At 35.8% G+C, this 22,338-nt stretch overlaps 1 protein-coding gene across 11 annotated transcripts in view; it reads left to right on the top strand.

Annotated features, from left to right (window-relative positions):
- nahoda overlaps nt 1-22,338 on the top strand; it is a 157,260-nt gene that overhangs the window by 55,502 nt on the left and 79,420 nt on the right. For 7 of the 11 annotated variants that reach the window (XM_067088861.1, XM_067088860.1, XM_067088859.1 and 4 more), the window contains exon 3: nt 19,612-19,777. In XM_067088861.1, the coding sequence (XP_066944962.1) occupies nt 19,612-19,777 (166 nt within the window). Of the gene's footprint in view, nt 1-3,220; nt 3,358-19,611; nt 19,778-22,338 lie in introns of those variants that run through there. The other 4 variants (XM_067088864.1, XM_067088863.1, XM_067088862.1 and 1 more) reach the window with 1 other exon arrangement.

Raw genomic sequence — 22,338 nt, 5'->3', positions numbered from 1 at the left:
CTGAATATACATATATACATATTTTATATAGATATTTATTATATATACATATATATATAATATATATATATACACACATATATGAATAATATGAAACAAAATCACCAAAAAAAAAAAAAAATGTTTAATAAAGAGAAAAACCTTCGGAAGAGAACGCGACCAGAAATTCAGAAAAATGACGCAACTCACTCCGTGATACTTCTAGCTTCTAAATCAAATTACTCGCCGAGGAATTGTACAAAAGCGATTGTTTTCAGACAATTTATTATTGTGTTTTCCAAACTTTTACCTCTTTACTTTTCACGGCTTCGACCACGGCCTAGACGCGCGGCTTTCCAAGCCGGAAATGACGTGTCAGGAATGGGATTCACAAACCGAAATCAGAATAGACAGATATATATATTTCTTTGCATTTTCCGTCAAAAGTTTTTTTTTTTAGCCTTGAGGATAAGAATAGGTTCAGGAAGTTTGAAATGCGTTTTATTCACTGACAGGCTGACGTCACAGAAATGCATTAGTGGTTAGTGAGAGTATGTATGTATGTATGTATGTTTGTATGTATGGAAACAATGAACACATGAGTCTGCATGTATGTATGTATGTACGTATGGAATTAATGAACACGTAAGTATTCATTTCTGTATATTTTTGTCTATGTATGTATGAAAATAATGAACGCATGAGTATATATATGTATATATGTATTTTTGTGTATGCATGTATGTATGTATGTTTGGAAATCATGAAACACAAGTATTTATGTATGTATATTTTTGTCTAAGTATGTATGAATGTATGTATATATGTATGGAAATAATGAACACATGAGTATATATGTATGTATGTATTTTTTTGTTTGTATGTATAATTGAAGTTCGTATAATAATAATTATTAGGATTATCAAAATAATTTAACCGTGGAACAAAGAAAGAAGAGAGAGAGAGAGAGAGAGAGAGAGAGAGAGAGAGAGAGAGAGAGAAGTATGTCACGTATCTGATTTTCAAGTCTTTGTCACATTAAAATCTGGAGAGAGAGAGAGAGACAGAGAGAGAGAGAGAGAGAGAGAGAGAGAGAGCCAGAATAACAATTATAATCTTGAACATCAATAAGGAAAAAATAATTAAGAATATATATATATATATATATATATATATATATATATATATATATATATATATAAACATATAAATAAAAGATTTGGTTTCAATATCCATGGTGCTCTTCTCCGGGTTAAGTTAGGTTAAGTCAGGATATATCCACCGTTTCTGACAAAGGTCATGGGGGGTTAAGGTCACAGGGTGGTTAACCCTGCCCATGGCCGGGTGCAAAATTTGGACGGGTGAGTTTTTGTAGATGTGAGGTCTAGATTGCTTACGAAAAAGACATTTGGCTTGAGTTTTACATATATAATATCTATATATACATATATATTTTTTCATATATATATAAATATATATATATATACAAATATATATATATATATATATATATATATATATATATATATATATATATATATATATAATAATCAATACAATATATATATATATATATATATATATATATATATATATATATATATATATATATATCATATGAATAATCAACACACAATCACGTGTGGGTTTCTGACTCACATCAGGATGAGGTCTTTCAATTGAAAGGCAAGGATGCAGTTGCCCTCAGGTTCCAACTTCTCTTATGACTTGTACGGCCTAGTGGGCAGCGCCCTTGCCTTTCATTTGAAAGACCTGGGTTCGATCCTGATGTCAGAAATTTCATAAATTATATATATATATATATATATATATATATATATATATATATATATATATATATATATATATATATAAAAATCAGTATCAAAACCTTCCTTTTACAGAAAGCTTATCAACAGCACGTCGAACCTTTATTAAAATTGAAAACCCATCAGCGTGAATATGATAGATTATGGTGCCTTATCTGAAAGTGAAAAATATATTACATAAAAACCTTCTAAATTCATTTGAAAATGAAAATATATTACATAAAAACCTTTTAAATTCATTTATAATCGAAAATTGACAAATCCTTGACATAAATAAAGTTGAAGAATCTCAAACGTATGAGAATTAAAAGAATTTTTTTATATTGAAAGTGGGAAAATAATTTGAAATGTCTTGAGAACGTTGAAAGTATTTCGTTAATTGTCAAAATGTCTGTAATTGTTATGGAAATTTATTATATTTATAAATGTCTCGATAAATATTTATAAATTTGTCAGTGTATTTATCATCTTCGGGGGAAAATATATAAAGTATTTAAATAAACATATGATGAAAATTTATTAAATTTGTAAATATATCTTGGTGAATGTATATAAATAAATATATCTATATTTTATCCTTTTTGAAACATAATTTATTTTTTTGTTACATAATTTTCATAATCGCTGTAATTTAATGAAAGATTATATTATATATATATATATATATATATATATATATATATATATATATATATATATATATATATATATATATCCTCTTTAATGGTAAATAAATAAATTATGAGCGTCCATTGCCAAAACACTTGACTCAGTAAAATTGCAAGTCACCCAACCTACTACGCAAGTCATATCTATAATAATAAAATCTTTCGCGTGTCATACTTTTGTATTGAAGCGATATTAGCGCCATTCCTCGGCGTTATTCCGTTCGTAATCTTCGTCTTAGCGCGCTTACGTCGTATCTGTCTTCCTAGGAGAGAGAAATGAGGAAAAATGATTAAAATGTCACAAAAGACAGAAGACAGATAGTGTGTGGGGATAGGCCATCCTTGAGAAACAGCAGTGAAGGTAACTTGGACCAGCCAGCCGCTTTAGAGAGAGAGAGAGAGAGAGAGAGAGAGAGAGAGAGAGAATGGAACTTCGCGATGGTTTTAATTTCGCGTTAGATTGCGGCGCAGTTTCGCGAGGAGGCCGTTTTATTTTTAACGGGGGTAAAAAGTTCGCGTATGTTTATGGCGATAGAAATAATATATTTGCGTATAAGATTAATATGCCGATACATGTTGTTAAAATTGATATAACCGACTGGATCTGACACACTATTTGGGGTGGGCCATGGCTAGGTCCGTCTTGGGGTTGTGTTGGTGACGGGGGGGGGGAGGTGTGAGGGAGAAACTCAGAAGAACCCGGCCTTACTGACTTTACCACTCCTCCCCGCCCCGGAGTTTCTTCTAACCTCTCAGTCTGCGTTGAGCCAGTGTCGAGTGAGGTTGTCGCGGCTCCCGCCCCGAAGGATAATATTTTAGAACCTAATTTAAAAACCAAAAGTGCTCCTATATAAATAAGTACTGGAATTAAATCAGTTCTGGTAAGTATAAATTAATCGACTTAATTTTTTGAAACGGGGTTTAAATTAGGATCATTTCCTAACGTCTGGTTGAAGTCTCCCGTCTCTCTCTCTCTCGTCTCCTCCTAAGATCGGTGGGCAGAAGGGAAAGTCTTTCTTTATATATTAAAGTTTTTAAAAGGCCTCTTCCAGGAAGGTATGCGGATGTGGTGGGTCCTTTTCTGGGTCCTGTTTTGTGGGTTCTTTTTTCTGGGTCCTGTTTTGTGGGTTCTTTTTTCTGGGTCCTGTTTGTGTTTTTTTTTTCTGGGTCGTATTTTGGGGTGTTTTTTTCGTTTTTTTTTTGGCGAGTAATTTTCTGGGTCCTATATTGGGGTCCTTTTTCGTTTTTTTTGTTAATTTTCTGGGTCTATATTGGGGTACTTTTAATTTTTTTTGTGAATTTTCTGGGTCCAATATTGGGGTCCCTTTTTTTATTCTTTTGGTTAATTTTTTGGGTCCTGAATTGGGGTCCTTTCTCTTTTTTTAAAATTTTCTGGGTCCTATACTGGGACCCTTTTTTACTTTTTTTGTTAATTTTCTGGGTCCTATATTGGGTCCTTCCTTTTTTTTGTTAATTTTCTGGGTCGTATAGTGGGGTCCGGTTTGATTTTGGTGAGTTATTTTTATGGGTCCAATATTGGGGTCCTTTTTAATTTTTTAATTGCTGGGTCCTGTATGGGGTCCTTTTTTATTATTGGGGTTTAATTTTCTGGGTCCTATATTGGGGTCCTTTTTCGTTTTTGGGGGTAATTTTCTGGGTACTTTTTTGGGGGTCCGTTTTTGGGTCATTTTCTGTTTGATTGTAGGGGGCCATATTCTTGGTCCTGTTCTGGGTAATTTTTTTCGGGTCTTTTTCATTATTTTTTGTAATTTTCTGGGTCCTCTCTTTGGGTCCTGTTTGGAATCGCCTTTTGGGTTCTTTTTGGGGGTCCTGTTATTGGTAAATTTTTTTGCTAGTCACTTTCCGGGTCCTCCTTCAGTCCTATTTTCGGGTTCTCTTTGGGGATAATTTTCTGGGTCTTATTTTAAGGTCCCCTTTTCCGGGTCCTCCTTCGGGTCCTATTTTCGGGTTCTTTTTAGGGTCCCCTTTTCGGGTCCTATTATGGGGTACCTTTGTTGGGTGCTATTATGGAGTCCATTTTCGGGTAATTTTTGGGTCCTGTTTTGGTGTCCTTATTGGGTCATATTTTGTGGGTCTTTCTGGGTCCTTTATTGAGTATTTTCGTCAGTTTTTTAATTGGGCCCGTTTGGTCAAGGTTGCTCATATGTTAATAATAATAATAATGCGACTTTTACTAACCCGTAAATACAATGCTCTGTAAAAGTTAATGGGTCACACTGAGACATTATTCCCGAAAATGCATTTTCATGAATTATGTTTTAAGTGCATCTACGCTGGCCAGGATTCGAACTCACGTCCCTTTATGGGGAATAGTGACTTATTCCACTCGGCCGTCGAGAGAACTAGGAATTGATTTAGAGAGAGAGAGAGAGAGAGAGAGAGAGAGAGAGAGAGAGATTAAGGTAAGGTTAAATGAAAGCTTTGCAGTCAGGTAAGATCGCATGACTTTGGAAGCTTAATAATTACAGATCTGAATCTTTCAAAGGAGAAAAAAATTGTCATCTCTCTCTCTCTCTCTCTCTCTCTCTCTCTCTCTCTCTCTCTCTCTCTCTCTCTCCCAGGACCACCACCCCCCTTCCCCCTTTCCCAAATTAATTACTCGCCATCTGTCATACGGGTGAAAAGAGAGAGAGACAGAGAGAAATGATTATGATTCGTGTTGAATGTTCTCTATCTAATTGATGAGTTATTATTTTAATTGGGTTCCTTGGATTTAGGCCCCATTGTGACCCACTAACTTTTACAAAGCACTGCCAATGTGTTTCAGTAAGTTTAGTGATTATTATTATTATATTATTATTATTATTATTATTATTATTATTATTATTATTATCATTATCATAGGCACAGATGTCTCTTCAGGAATATATGCAGATACACGTACACAGATGTTTTTCCCCTTCCTGTATGAACAGTACACTGGGGTGTAGGTACTGTATACATAATGTACTGTAGCTTTGGTTTCTCGAATGAGTCAGCAGGAAACCGTATTCCTGTACAGCAGCTGTTGAGGTATTGGTTTTGTCGGTTGCAAATTGGTAATTAAATAAAGTGCGTTACGGACAGACACACACGCACATATATGTATATATGTGTGTAAATATATACATATATATATTTATAATTTGTATAATATTTACACTTAAAAATGGAAAAAAATGGTTGTAAATCCCAGACCGGTTTCGACTTTATCGCTAAGCCATTTTCAGGGGACTGATACACGCGTTGTGGCTGGTCAGTGCTTGGATGGGTGCCCACTTGTAGAAATGGCAGAGTTTTTAGTAGTAGAAGCTTGAAGGAAGGGAAGAAGGTTCTTTATAGAGTCATTCTCTCTCTCTCTCTCTCTCTCTCTCTCTCTCTCTCTCTCTCTCTCTCTCTCTCTCTCTCTCTCTCTAAAAAAAGTTAGTAAAATCTAACTTGCTACAATTTTTTCTTGGTATATTTCACAAAACCTCTCTCTCTCTCTCTCTCTCTCTCTCTCTCTCTCTCTCTCTCTCTCTCTCTCTCTCTCTCTCTCTCTCTCTCTCTCTTCTCGACCCAGATATGACTTTTTCTTATTCCTTGCTTGAGTTAGCGCAGCTTATTATTTCGAGTACCGAATTCGCTCGAGTCACGAAATATATATATACGCGATTTCACGACTATTGCGTAATTCTGTACGCTTTTGAACACCCATCTCTCTCTCTCTCTCTCTCTCTCTCTCTCTCTCTCTCTCTCTCTCTCTCTCTCTTATGATATGACATTTACAATTTATTACCTTATTTTTATTGTTAAATGAATTTATCTCTCTCTCTCTCTCTCTCTCTCTCTCTCTCTCTCTCTCTCTCTCTCTCACTTATGATAATGACAGTTAGAATTTATTACCTTATTTTTATTGTTAAATGAAATTCTCTCTCTCTCTCTCTCACTTTTGATATGACAGTTAGAATTTATTACCTTTATTTTTATTTTTCAACAATTCTCTCTCTCTCTCTCTCTCTCTCTCTCTCTCTCTCTCTCTCTCTCTCTCTCTCTCTCTCTCTCTCTCTCTCTCTCTTTTGATATGACAGAATTTATTACCTTTATTTTTATTGTGAAGTCAAATTCTCTCTCTCTCTCTCTCTCTCTCTCTCTCTCTCTCTCTCTATAAGATAGAATTTATTACTTTTTATTTTTATAGTGCAGTCAGATTCTCTCTCTCTCTCTCTCTCTCTCTCTCTCTCTCTCTCTCTCTCTCTCTCTCTCTCTCTCTCTCTCTCTCCTTCCTGGTTCAGTGACACGCTTTTACCTTAAGTAGCTCTCAGGTCTCGATGCAACCCATTTCCTCCTTGGAGCAGAGAGAGAGAGAGAGAGAGAGAGAGAGAGAGAGAGAGAGAGAGAGAGAGAGAGAGAGAGAGAGAGAGACCCAAGATTTGGACTTTGACATCAGATATGGGAAGTTTTGCATATTTTCAACCTGACTTTCTGTGATGGACACAGAGAGAGAGAGAGAGAGAGAGAGAGAGAGAGATATGACTTCGGATTTCGGGACTTCAAAAATTATGGGAAGTTTTGCATATTTTTAACTTGACCTTGAGCGATGGTGACTAGAGGGTTTTCTTGGATGACTGGCTTTTGAAAGGTGTGTTTAAATGTTTACAAATTCTCACATTTAGTTTTTGAGTTTTTTTTTAATATGTATATCAATATTTCTCCCATATCCCCTTTTCCTTCATTTATAAGATTGTTTCGTGTCCTCTTATCATTAAAAATGTCTTCACAATATTTTGAGATTCTGTTCTTTGTAAATTTAGACGAAACTTAAAAGTTATGTCAGCATAGGCCTATGTCAGTTGGTTATAGTTCAGCAAGACCTATGTAAGTTTCTGTAAGTTGCAAAACTCTATTCTTTTAACTAACTGACGTAGATAGTTATAATAAAGATCAAATGCATTACTACAGACCTATTCCCTTAGACAGAACTGTCTACCTGTCCACCATTACCTCAACAAGGCTGGATTTAATTCAGTATTGACCTATATCAGTATGTTTTAGTTACAAACCTCGATTCTTACACCTAACTGACCTAGATAGTTGGATCAAATACAATAGTATAGACCTTTTACAATAGTTAAAACTGTCTATCTGTCCACCATTGCAACAGCAAGACTGGTTTTTATGAAGTCAGTATAGGGCTATGCCAATTGATTTTAGCTCCAAACCTCTGTTAATATAACTAACTGACGTAGATGGCTATAATAACGATCAGATACAATATTATAGACCTCTTCCAATAGACAGAAATTATCTGTCCACCATTACAACAGCAAGGCTGGATGTAATTCAGCATAGGCCTGTGTCAGCCTATTTCAGTTATAAACCTCGATTCTGGTAACATAATGACTTAAATAGTAATGGTAATGATCAAATCCATTAAGCCAGGCCTATTCCAGTAGACAGGACTGTCAGTCTGTCTATCATAAACACAACAAGGCTGGTTTTAATTGTCAGTATTGGCGTATGTCAGCCTGTTTCAGGCACGCACCTCGATTCTGGTAATAAAATGACTCAAATAGTTATAGCAAATACATTAATACAAGTCTATTCCAATGTACAGAACTGTCTATCTGTCCACCATTACCACAACAAGGCTGGATTTAATTCAGTATAGGCCTATATCAGCCTGTTTCAGTGACATACCTCCATTCTTACACCTAACTGACCTAGATTGTTATGATAAGGACCAAGTCCATTAATCCAGGCTTATTCCAATTGCCGCAACAAGGCTGAATTTAAGCTACTATATGCCTATTCCAGTCTTTTTCAGTTAAACCTCAAATTTTACAATTAACTGACATAAATAGCTATCATAAGGACCATAAACAGAACATGGCCGGTTTTAACCCCCCCCTCCCAAATTGAGGTAGCCCAGAGGTACAATGGCTATTGAAGGCCCTCGTGCTTTATGGCTCCTGGTATCGAGGAGGAAGTCACTTTATTTCGAGGCCGTTATTTCGAATTGACCTCCTCCTCCTCCTGTAGAGGTTGATGATTGGTTGATAGACAGGGAGGAGGGAGAAGGGGTAGGAGGAGGAGGAGGAGGAGGAGGAGGGGGAGGTCGACATTGGTCGACCAAAACTCGACCAGTCGACGACGATGGAAGGAAGGAAAGCGTCACCTGGTGTGGACTTTCAACAACTTTTTCTTTTGCGTCTGTTGCTCAAGTTGTTGTTTTTGTCGATTTTCATCTGTTTTCTTTGTTGTTTTTAACGTTTTATGGTTGTTATATTAATAATATATCTACAGGTAATAAATTATTATTATTGTTGTTGTTATTATTCGGCCAAATACTGTATAGGTCTAGGTCCCAACTGGTGCACGCAGGAGCCAAGCTGAAATCGTCACCATTATCATCCTCCTTCCCCCTACCCCCCGCACCCCCAGGGGTTGTCAGAAGGATTCGAAGGATCCTTAGGGCATGCCCAAGCCACATCCATCTCCATTCCATCCTAATCTCACCTAAATATGAAGGAAATCCTATAAATATCCTTTACAACATCATTCTAACTGTATCCCGCCATCTTGATTCACATCCTTTTTGAGAAACTATGTCGTCTCATATCGAAATAATCCTTTAAATTTATATATAGTGTTATTGTCTTATAGTGATTCATGTCCGTGCAGCAGTGTACGTGTGTCTGTAACGTACAATTTTAACTGGATTGTCATACAGGACACTTCAAGTGCTTTTTCAGTAGTGATCTAAGGTGGTATAGCATTTCCTGGCGTGATCTCGCCTACATATTTCCTACTGAGAGAGAGAGAGAGAGAGAGAGAGAAAGAGAGAGAGAGAGAATGTAGCCTAATAGGGAACAAAAATGGAGAATATTTCATAAGGAATTGAGAGAGAGAGAGAGAAGAGAGAGATTGTAACAGGAAGCAAAAAGAGAGAAAATGCCATCAGGAAGAGAGAGAGAGAGAGAGAGAGAGAGAGCGAATGTAACAGGGAACGAAAAAGTGAGAAAATGTCATCAGGAAGAGAGAGAGAGAGAGAGAGAGAGAGAGAGAGAGAGAGAGCCTCCAGTGGAATGTAAGCTGCTGAGGTCAGGTCTAGGTGACGTTGCCTGGTGTGAGTCCGCTTGTGGGGGCGCCTGGTGGGTTTTAGGGGCAGGGGTGTGGGTACCGACCCTCCCCCCCCCACTGGTAAATACTAGCTTCCTCCTGGTACTACCTTCTTATCAAGCCCTCCTCTCTCTCTCTCCCTCTCTCTCTCTCTCTCGCTGGCTTCTTATCGATTGATACCTAGGCCTATAACGAGGTTTGTCGGAGCTTATCTCGGGTGTAGGCTTATTGTAACCTGTATAATTAGTCTCAAGATATCATGTATATGTATATATATTAATTTATGTATTTATGCATGGATACAGTCATTTATTTCTATATATTTGTATTTTAAGATTAATTTCAACATCAAGTAGGCGTATTTTCAAAATGCAATCTATGAAATCCTTTATAAAAACTCCATATACTGACTTTTACAGCTATATATATATCTTACAATCTATATGAATATTACTATATAGACCTGTGATTTACTTACACTCGTTTTAAAACACCCATTTTATTTTACTTTATTTTATTTATATTTTTAAAATAAAATAGTTTAAGTCTAAGTCGCCTTAAAGCGCTACATGGCAACGTCCGGTAAATAGTGCCATCGGCTGGTTTTTTTTTTTTTCCATTATTATAGCTGTTACGCTTAATATGGAGAAATGAAATTATTGGCATTCTTGCAGTCTTTATCATTTCCTGCTTCTCAAGGTGAAGAGAGAGAGAGAGAGAGAGAATTTAGGCTTAACGGTAAAGCCTCAGGAGAGAGAGAGAGAGAGAGAGAGAGAGAGAGAGAGAGAGAGAGAGAGTGTCTAAGTTTTTTAGCCTAACGGCAAGCACAGAATTCTTAGTGGCTATTGTGAAGGTTAACAACTTCTGTTGAACGACGACTCTCTATCTCTCTCTCTCTCTCTCTCTCTCTCTCTCTATATATATATATATATATATATATATATATATATATATATATATATATCTCTCTCTCTCTCTCTCTCTCTCTCTCTCTCCTTCTCTCGACCACTGGCGTCTCACCTAACGCATATTACGTAGCCGCCATTGCTGCAACAGCGCATGCGCAATCTCTTGTTAAATAATAAAATATTCTCGTCATGAACACCGAACAGATTTGAAGCAACACTCGCCGAAACGGCCAAGTGCTCAAGTGCTTTTAAAGCGTCATTCAACTTATTAAAGTGTCATTTAAAGTGTCTGAACTTTAAAATAAAAAGTAGTTTCCCAAGCAAGTGTCAGGCACTTGATCGGGCGAAGCCAAAAAAAAAAAAAAAAAAGGGATTTAATATAAAAAATAAGGTTCCTTCGCACGGTCCAGGAATTGTGTCAGTATTGTGAAGGTGGTAACGGTTTTGTGTGTGCGTGTTTTTGTGTGTTTGTGATTGTGTTTGTGTATTTTTTGCAATGGGATGGGGTTGCTGGCTTAGCCCTCCCCTCCAATGCTTGGGTTATAGTCGGATTTGGAGTCGACCAACACAGTCGTTTAACTGCCATGTGCTTAGTTATGGGTTTTGGTTAATTTATGTACTGTTTTGGTCTCTCTCTCTCTCTCTCTCTCTCTCTCTCTCTCTCTCTCTTTTATGTTATTTTATCTTTCTCGCCCTATTTCTATCTCTTTCTCTCTCTCTCTCTGTCTATCCATATCTCTCTCTCTCTTTGTCTTTCTCTTCTATTTTTCTCTCTCTCTCTCTGTCTATATGTATATATATATATATATATATATATATATATATATATATATATATATATATATATATATGTATGTTCTGTATGTATGTATGTATATACACATAAATGTATATATATATATATATATATATATATATATATATATATATATATATATATATAATATATATACTGTATATAAAACGCTAACAGACCTTTTAACAAAACTCAGTCACTGGCTAACGGTACCTGAAGGAATGTCTAGTGGGCTCCTGTTGCACTTTTCAACCCCCACCCCCAATTCTCCAATTCCCCAGAGACCCACCCACCCGCCCACACCCTCTCTCCCCCCACCCTCCTCGCACCCCCACAAAACACTACCCCCTCCTAGTCACGTGATCGTATTGGGTCGCGCGCAGACCACAATTTTGAAAGAGTAATTTTTTCTTATTTTTGTTGTTGTATTTTACAACCTGGGCCATTTTGTGGTTCGGTTGTTGTTGTAGATTTTTCCCGTGTGTTTAGGGAATGTAGGTCAGCGGAGTCAGTAAGGGCTGGCGTGGAATACTCGAGATATTATTGTTATTAGTATTACCCGGAATACTGGGTGAGGTTTTGTGGGGAATATCTGTGATTGTGTTCTTGTAACCCAGATTTTGTATTGAACGCTTTCAAAATTTTGAGGTTTTTTTATTTTCGGAAAAAGTTTCCTGAGGTTTTTTTTATTTTTAGGTCAGGGAAATTTTGTATAACCTTTAAATTTCATCATAATTTTTTTTCTTGAATTTTTTAATTTGGGGTATTTTTAAGGGAAACATCACTATTTTTTTCTTTTATTTTTAGTTCGGGGAGATTTTATATGAATTTTATTCATACATTTTCATTAATTTTTTTAATTGTGATATTATTTTTAACAAATAATTCCTTGGGTTTTGGTTCAGGGAGATTTTGTATAACTTTTTTCATAATTTTTCCTGATTTTTTATAATTTTTTCCTGGGAATTTACTTGAGTTTTTTAAATTTTCACTTAGGGGTGATTTTTATGACTGTAAACAGTATTATTATTTTCCCAGTAAATTTTTACAATTTAGAATTCTTTTTAGAAAAATGACTTGAGTTGATCTCATTTTTAGTTCAGGGAGATTTTGTATAATTTTAATCATATATTTGTTCCTTAATTTTTATAACTTGGGATTTTGTTTTGAAAATCACTTTTAAGTTTTTCATTTTTACTTCAGGGAAATTTTGTATAACATTTATTCATAACTTTTTTTCATACATTTTCATAATTTGGAATTTAAAAAAAATTCAATTTTTCATTTGAGTTTTGGGGGATTTTTTTCTTAGAAATTGTAATCATATTTTTTATCTCAGTTTTTGTAATTTGGAATTTTTTTTAGAAAAAGAGTTTTTCACTTTTAATTCAGGGAGGTTTTACATGAGTATGAATTTCATTATCATTTTTCCTTAATTTTTAAAATATGGGATTTTTTTCAGAAGAATTAGTTATGGGGGATTTTGTATAAATTTTAATCATATTTATTCCTTATTTTATGCCATTTTAGTTTTTTTGTTTTAATTTTCGAAAATTAATTTTCAGGCCAGGACGACTCTATAAATTTCGTTCATATTTTTTCCCCAATTTGGCTAACATATTTTATAAAATTGGTAAACTAATTTTTTTGCATTTTTCTGTAGTTTCCTACGAAATTACAGCATTTAGTAAATTAAAAAAATTATTTTTATGTAACTATTCTACCATATTATAGCAAATGGTATTACTTGTAAAATACATCAAATATAAATCGTTTTCTAATTTTGTCTACCTCTTTCAGTTGTAATATAGGCCAAGGAAGAATTCCTGTATATATAGAAAGAGCTATAATGATGGTTTATACATATAGCCTATATATATACACACACACACACACATATATATATATATATATATATATATATATATATATATATATATTTATATTATATATACACATAATAGTTAGTTAGGCTCAGTACAAAACAAATTTATATCCTGATAAACCTCAAACACATTGTCCGGGAGAGAGAGAGAGAGAGAGAGAGAGAGAGAGAGAGAGAGAGAGAGAGAGAGAGAGAGAGAGACAGAGAGAGAGAGATAGAGAGAGAGATAAACCTTAGTAAGAAAGATTTTTTCAGTTTATCTGAACATGTTTAAAAGAAACTTGCATGACATAGCAGTAAGTTAGAGAGAGAGAGAGAGAGAGAGAGAGAGAGAGAGAGAGAGAGAGAGAGAGAGAGAGAGAGAGAGATTGCAAAAACACCTCGTTACCCAGTGTTCTACATCACCTGTCTACGTAATGTCACGTAATGCAGGTAAGCAATTTACTGTGTGTTACAATTACGCTGTTATAGCCTTCGGCGTTGTAATGGAATGGTGGCTATAAACACGTGTTTACCTCTTTTTGTTTATGCACTGTTTCCTAACCGTTCTGAGAGAGAGAGAGAGAGAGAGAGAGAGAGAGAGAGAGAGAGAGAGAGAGAGAGAAAGGGGTTTCAATATATCTGAAAATGTATTTTTGTAAAATAAATAAATATATATATATATATATATATATATATATATATATATATATATATATATATATAAAGAGAGAGATAGAGAGAGAGAGAGAGAGAGAGAGAGAAATGTTTTCAATATATCTGAAGATGTATTTGTTTGAAAGAATTATATATAAAGAGAGAGAAAGAGAAAGAGAGAGAGGGAGAGAGGTTTTCAGTATATCTTAAAATGTATGTGTAAAAGAATTATATGAAACAAAGAGAGAGAGAGAGAGAGAGAGAGAGAGAGAGAGAGAGAGAGAGAGAGATGAAATGTTTACAATTTATCTGTATTAATAATTTTTCAAATGTATTATTCATTATTTACAATCTCACACATTACCATTATTTTTTATAATAATAATAATAATAATAATAATAATAATAATAATAATAATAATAATAATAATAAATGGAGCACCTATTTCCAACTACAGCTGTAGGGAAGATATTTTGTATGTAGCCTTAGGTACTAAACAGCACTTTAGCAAAATGACACTTTCAAAACAGATTTCTTATATTGCTAAGTGTTGAAACAGGGGGTTTCACCATTTAGGCTCTCTCTCTCTCTCTCTCTCTCTCTCTCTCTCTCTCTCTCTCTCTCAGATTAGGAAATAGTACAGAAATTAATTGAAAATTCATATTAATGATGATTTTAATTTCTCTCTCTCTCTCTCTCTCTCTCTCTCTCTCTCTCTCTCTCTCTCTCTCAGATTAGGAAATAGTACAGAAATTAATTGAAAATTCATATTAATGATGATTTTAATCTTCTCTCTCTCTCTCTCTCTCTCTCTCTCTCTCTCTCTCTCTCTCAGATTAGAAATAGTACAGAAATTAATTGAAAATTGCTCAGATTAGGAAATAGTACAGAAATTAATTGAAAATCCATATTAATGATGATTTTCTTTCTCTCTCTCTCTCTCTCTCTCTCTCTCTCTCTCTCTCTCTCTCTCAGATTAGGAAATAGTACAGAAATTAATTGAAAATTCATATTAATGATGATTTTAATTTCTCTCTCTCTCTCTCTCTCTCTCTCTCTCTCTCTCTCTCTCTCTCTCTCTCTCTCTCTCTCTCAGATTAGGAAATAGTACAGAAATTAATTGAAAATTCATATTAATGATGATTTTAATTTCTCTCTCTCTCTCTCTCTCTCTCTCTCTCTCTCTCTCTCTCTCTCTCTCTCTCTCTCTCTCAAAATGTATATTTGAGTTATTTATATTTATATGTATATATATATATTATAATACACAAACACACACACACACACACACACACATATATATATATATATATATATATATATATATATATATATATATATATATATATATATATATATATATATATAATATTCATTCAAGCTTAAGACCTTGCCTGAAAACTACAGATTTCCTTTATGCCTAAACGAAGTCTTGCCAGGCCAATATGATCAAACCCTACCATATATATATATATATATATATATATATATATATATATATATATATATATATATATATATATATATATATATATAAGGAAAGCTTTGAAGAATACTGAACAAAGTTATCATTAAAAGGGTTACTTACAGGAGAATGAGTATTGAAATGGAGGAATGAATCTATAGTTTTGTCTTTGTACAGACATATTTAAAGATAAATCTGCACAGAGAGCTTTCGGGAATCTGTCGATTCCCATTTTCAGGCCAGCAAATTCCCACTGCGGGTTTGTTCCTCCAGTAATATAAAAATAAAATAATCTATAATAATAAAATCCGAGTGCATCTTGTTTGTCCGGCCCGGGTGGGGCGGGGTAGGTAGGGGATTGAGAGGGTAAGGGAGACATGACACATCCACCCTCCTCTTGCAAATCTGTTTGTCCGCCTTGGGTGGGGCTGGGTAGGTAGGGGGATTGGGAGGGTAGGGGATACTTGATGGGCAGCGCCGGGTTCCAGCGCAGTGTAGCGCCCACCATCAAGCTCTAATAATAATAATAATAATAATAATAATAATAATGATTCGTGGGCCAATATGTATGGTAGGACCAATTCCGCATAGCTTTCGTGAGGTGTAAGACCTTGGGAGGTCCTTTTCCAAGGGCTTGGCGCTCACGTCGAGGCCCCTAGGGGAAGGACCTCTCTCTCTCTCTCTCTCTCTCTCTCTCTCTCTCTCTCTCTCTCTCTCTCTCTCTCTTTTAGAAGCGCTGAGAAATAATTTGGAAGATGTTATTCTAACAAAATATGAAGCCATGACGTTATGTGAAAAGGAAGATGAAAGAGAGCGAGAGAGAAAAAAAGAAATAGAGAGAGAGAGAGAGAGAGAGAGAGAGAGAGAGAGGAATAATTACGCCACGTGGCTTCCTCAAGTAATTGTAATTTTCCATTCTTGAATAAGGAGGTCTTTCCATACCCAGTGACCGTTCCTTCTCTCTCTCTCTCTCTCTCTCTCTCTCTCTCTCTCTCTCTCTCTCTCTCTCTCTCTGTAACTTGGCACGTGCATAAAAAAAGATCAGCCAATTACAATACCGGAACTATTTATCGTTTGCGTAGAATGTTATTGCGGAAGTTACCGTAATTGGCTGTCTCTCTTCTCTCTCTCTCTCTCTCTCTCTCTCTCTCAAGGTAGTCTTTCGAGTTAGTACAGTACGATAAGTACGGTCTTGGGTCAGGCTGTGTTTTCCAGATGTATGATAATGTTCAGTTGGCGCTTGGCCCACTTGCCAACCGTAGGAGAATTTGCGAGATATTTGCGGAAACGTCCATGAGAGAGAGAGAGAGAGAGAGAGAGAGAGAGAGAGAGAGAGAGAGAGAGAGAGAGAGGAGGAGGAGGAAGGTCAATGGGTATGGAGAGGGTCCGCGTACAAGAATGGAAAATTATCATTACTTGAGGAATCCATGTTGCGTAATTAACTCTCTCTCTCTCTCTCTCTCTCTCTCTCTCTCTCTCTCTCTCTCTCTCTCTCTCTCTCTCTCATCATCTTCATTTGCACACTACGTCCACTTAATTGTATCGTCATGGCTTCATATTTTGTTAATTTAAAATTCCTCGATTTATTTCCCAGTAATTCAGAGAGAGAGAGAGAGAGAGAGAGAGAGAGAGAGAGAGAGAGAGAGAGAGCGAGCGAGCGGAGAAATCTGCGGTTAGAACTGACCAAAAAATAAAAAGAAAAATCGAAGACAAGTTTTCACTTTTTTCTACATCTCTCTCTCTCTCTCTCTCTCTCTCTCTCTCTCTCTCTCTCTCTCTCTCTCTCTCTCTCTCTCAGTGGGCCTTGTTCCTTTCCATAACCGCAGGAAAGGATTTGATGGAAAGGAATGTTTATTATAGGAGGCAGCTGGAGTCGGTTGGACTGGAGGAATTTGGAAGGGTTAATCCAAACAGTTTTAGATTCTGTTGTGTTCTTCTATTTTCAAGTGATAACAATCGTCATGTATATATATATGTATACACATGTACATACATATATACATATAAATATATATATATATATATATGTATACATATATATATATATATATATATATATATATATATATATATATATATATATATATATATATTATATGTATATAAAATCGTTGCTTAACTCAATGTATAGCATTCGGGGTATGAATAGAGAGAGAGAGAGAGAGAGAGAGAGAGAGAGAGAGAGAGAGAGAGAGAGAGAGAAACCTATTAATATAATAGGTTCTTATTTTCATGTATTATAATCTGGGTTTATTTAGATAGAGAGAGTGAGAGTGTATGTGTATGAGAGAGAGAGAGAGAGAGAGAGAGAGAGAGAGAGAGAGAGAGAGAGAGAGAGAGAGAGAGAGAGAAGCACTAATTGCAGCTGCTGCTGAGAGATTGCTGCAATAACAGCACGTCTCATCCGAGGCAGTAAAATCGACAGCGGTCAAAATTTACCGCTCTGCGACCGAACCGGAAAATTAGAAATTGAGAATCCTCTCTCTCTCTCTCTCTCTCTCTCTCTCTCTCTCTCTCTCTCTCTCTCTCTCTTTTCTTTAGTGTTACACCTCGTATATTATATATATATATACATATGCATATATATATGTATATATAATTCTAGTTCAAAATTCAATTTCCACGTCAAACAGGCAGGCAGGAGGGAAACGCAGTCCCACAGGCCGTTATTACAACATAAACCCCAACGGTCATTATGCGCAGCGCTTCGTTATGCGCGACTGCGCATCTTAATAGCACCGTTGGGAGGACGTGAGGTACCGCCAGTATCATATAACGCCTATTATTGAACGGTTCCGTTAATCTGAAGCCTGAGACATTATTATTATCGTTATTATTATTATTATTATTTTTATTATTACTCATTTTATTATTAAATTATTATGATTATTATTTTTTATTATTATTGCTATTATTATTATTATAATATTATTATTGTTGTTGTTGTAATTATTACTATATTATTACAAATTATTATTATTATTGTTACAAATTATTATTATTATTATTATTATTATTATTATTATTATTATTATTATTATTATTGTTATTTAGTATTTTTATTATTAATATTTTTATTATCCTATTTTTATTATTTTTATTACTAGTATTTTTATTTTATTATAAAGTTTTTATTATTTTCAATTTCATTATTATTATCGTTATTATTATTGCTGTTGTTATTATTATTATTATTATTATTATTATTATTAAAAACAGTAAAGGTCATTTGCTCCGTGACCTCTATGCCTCATTAATGACCTGCTTTGGCATTGGTCAGCTAACCAGGAAGTAGGCAGAAGTGGACATCTGATTCGATGCACTAAATGACATCATTGTAATGTCATTATTTCTTGTAATATGGCTGTTAATTGAGAGAGAGAGAGAGAGAGAGAGAGAGAGAGAGAGAGAGAGAGAGAGAGAGAGAGAGAGAGATTCAACCTGTACATTGATTCTTTACGTGTTGTAATGTATTGTAATCGGATCAGAGAGAGAGAGAGAGAGAGAGAGAGAGAGAGAGAGAGAGAGAGAGAGAGAGAGAGATGCAACCTGTTTTTGCATTTACTGTATATTGAAGTCCAGATGAAGTCAGTAACCTTGCTCTACGCTTGGCTGGCTAGCGGCATTCTGATGAGCACACACACACACACACACACACACACACACACACACCTGGTTGGATCACCAGATCTCGCAGGTGATTACATTATCTGACGATTATCTAATTAACAGGTAATTCAGACGGCAGGCAAAGGTGATACGCATTACAGGGTGTGCTCAGAAAGTTCTAACAGGTTTCTTGTCACTGAAGCGTTATTTATGAACGTCATATCAAGCTAATATTGTTTTTTGTTATATATAAAGGCTCTTTGATTGGGTTTTGGGTACCTTTAGGTAAAATTTTTTTTTGTGAGATTTTGACATTTTTGTGCCCACACCTGACAGCAAGTTAATATTGTTTATTTTATATATATATATATATATATATATATATATATATATATATATATATATATATATTATATATACTTACATAAATGACACTTGAGTGTTTGATGGAAGCTGTTCAATATAGCCTATTTAAGGTACCTGTCGGTAAAAAAATTTTTGTGAGATTTTGACATTTCTGTACCCACACCTAACCCCAAACAAATATTGTTTTTTTAATTTATTCGTATAAAAATAACTTTTAATATGTTCCTGCATAAAAAATGCTTTAGAGTTTGATGAAGGCTATTGGATATATTTGGGGTACCTGTAGGTAGAAATTTTTTTTGCAAGATTTGATCATTTTTATACCCACACTTGACCCCTTTCAAACTTTCCTCTCTCTTTCTTTGCAGTGTGATGATTTAAAGATGCGCTTCGTGCTTCTCAGCGTGGTCCTGGTGGGCGTGGGCGTCGTCCTCGTGGACGCCCACGTGGCCCTCACCTTCCCGCCCGCCCGAAAATACGATCTCGATTTCTTGGACAGCGGCAGAACGCAGCCGCCCTGCGGTATGCCTAAAGGTAAGGATCCATTTCAGTTCGCCTCTGGGACAAGACAAATGCTTGTGTATTTTTGTGAATATTTGAATGGGGGTTAGACCCTGTTGCTGGTCCTACAGCTGGTCCAACGCCCACAGATGGCGTGCAGACCACGCCCACGCCTTTACGACCAAGGGAGCGAGAAAAAATGTGAAACATATCTTCCAAGAGGCTATTTTGACTGACCGCTGTTCTTGAAAGGTAAGCCATTACTGGTCTGCAGTAATGGCTAAACACGAGGCCACAGATAATTGCTTTGTACCTTTTTTATTCCAAGGTTCTGTGTATTTGTGTATGAGAGAGAGAGAGAGAGAGAGAGAGAGAGAGAGAGAGAGAGAGATTTTCATACATGCATACATAGAAACATTTGTTTAAACATGGATGCTACTATACACAGTTACTCTTTCTTCTCCCCTTGACTGTCACTTGAATACCTGTATCCAGAGGGTATAATAACATCACGTTCAATACCCGTATCGAACGCGTTCTGTCACACTTCGAGCGTTCGTTTAAATGCACGCCGTTGAATCCATTACGCACGTGCGCGCCCCCAGGCCCGCCAGAAAAACGAGACCAGCTCTCTGTGTCACCTTTCTCGCCCGTAGAAGGTCTGGGGACTGTTGCGACACTCTTGAGAGTGGGTCTGAATTTCGTGGAGAAATTGCTCTCTCTCTCTCTCTCTCTCTCTCTCTCTCTCTCTCTCTCTCTCAGTTTCTTGGTTTAAATTCTCTCTGGCCCCCTCTCTCTCTTTCAGTTTGGAACTGCTTAAATGTGTTTCATCTTTAAAGATCTCTCTCTCTCTCTCTCTGAGTTTTACGGCTTAAATTGGGTCTCTCTCTCTCTCTCTCTCTCTCTCTCTCTCAGTTTTTGGTTTAAATTGGCTCTCTCTCTCTCTCTCTCTCTCTCTCTCTCAGTTTTGCTGCTTAAATTGTCTCTCTCTCTCTCTCTCTCTCTCTCTCTCTCTCTCTCTCTCTCTCTCTCTCTCTGAGTTTTACGGCTTAAATTGGGTCTCTCTCTCTCTCTCTCTCTCTCTCTCTCTCTCTCTCTCTCTCTCTCTCTCTCTCTAACGCTTGATTTTACGATTTAAACTTTTGTCGATCATGTTTTTCAGTCATCGTAGAGACAGAAAATGCAATCATTCATTAATAATTCAATTCTTCATCATTCATTTTTTCACTCACCTTCAGAACCTCTTTGCAAACGTTGTCTGGAGTAAATTGGAAGTAAGATTGGAGAGAGAGAGAGAGAGAGAGAGAGAGAGAGAGAGAGAGAGAGAGAGAGAGATAATAACTAGTGAGGTTACGTTGTAATATAAATTGAAGAGAAACTGAAAAGTAGTTCAAACCAGGAGAGAGAGCCACTTTTGTCGATCAGCACGCGTCAGTCAGAGAGAGAGACAGAAAATGCAATCATTCATTAATAAGAGAAATTCTTCATCATTCATTCTTTCAGAGAGAAAGAGAACCAGAAAGAGAGAGAAACGTTGTCTGAGAGAAAGAGAGAAGTAGAGATTGAGAGAGAGAGAGAGAGAGAGAGAGAGAGAGAGAGAGAGAGAGAGAAACAGCAAATGAACAAGGCATCAATCCATTTTGATCAAATGGAACCTCATCAATCGGATTCTAACGACGCAACCGCGTTGGAATGTCAAGGTGAGGCGACAGGTAACTAGGGAGAATTACCTGTAATTAAGGAAGAAGAAATAACCCCCATCTTACCTGGTACAGGTAGAATGTTTAATATATTATTTATCTCGTCGAATTCTTCACGAATTATGTATAGAATTTTGAGTCTTTGTCCTTGGATGGGGAACAGGTTCAATGGCTTGTGTGTATGTATGTATGTATGTATGTATGTATGTATGTATGTATGTATGTATATATATATATATATATATATATATATATATATATATATATATATATATATATATGAAATCTTTTATCACACCGTGATTTATACACAATCATGAAGCTACAAATGTCGCTTAATATCAAATTCACGCTATCTCGGGAATATCCCCGATGGAGAATTGTCACCGAAGGGGAATTTATATAAGTGATAAATGAACTGGTACCGTCGGGACACGAACCCTCGACACGGAACCTATTCAGCGACTCCAGTTGACGTTACCACTGCGTCTGCGTATATTTAAATACGCGCCATGAATGTATGTACGTGTCTTCATATTGACTGGTGAAAGGATATTTTTATGAAGGAAGTATAAAGGCCACTTTTTATGAATGGGATTGTAGTAAATTTACGCTGATGTAAGGGACTGCATAGTCTGTGAAATTACGTCAAGAATGTGGATTGGAAGAGAGAGAGAGAGAGAGAGAGAGAGAGAGAGAGAGAGAGAGAGAGAGAGAGAGATGATGTCTGGAAAATAAATTTAAAGTAAGATTGGAAACAGAAACCAGGAGAGAGAGAGACCATATAAGAGAGAGTGGCATTATTTCAAAACATGGACCAAAATAAATTTGAGGTAAGACTGGAAAACAGTTTAAAGAGAGAGAGAGAGAGAGAGAGAGAGAGAGAGAGAGAGA

Source organism: Macrobrachium rosenbergii, chromosome 45 (assembly GCF_040412425.1).
Source record: "Macrobrachium rosenbergii isolate ZJJX-2024 chromosome 45, ASM4041242v1, whole genome shotgun sequence".
NCBI lineage: Eukaryota > Metazoa > Arthropoda > Malacostraca > Decapoda > Palaemonidae > Macrobrachium > Macrobrachium rosenbergii.
Note: the sequence above shows the minus strand (reverse complement) of the source record. Positions and strands in the feature narration are given on the sequence as shown.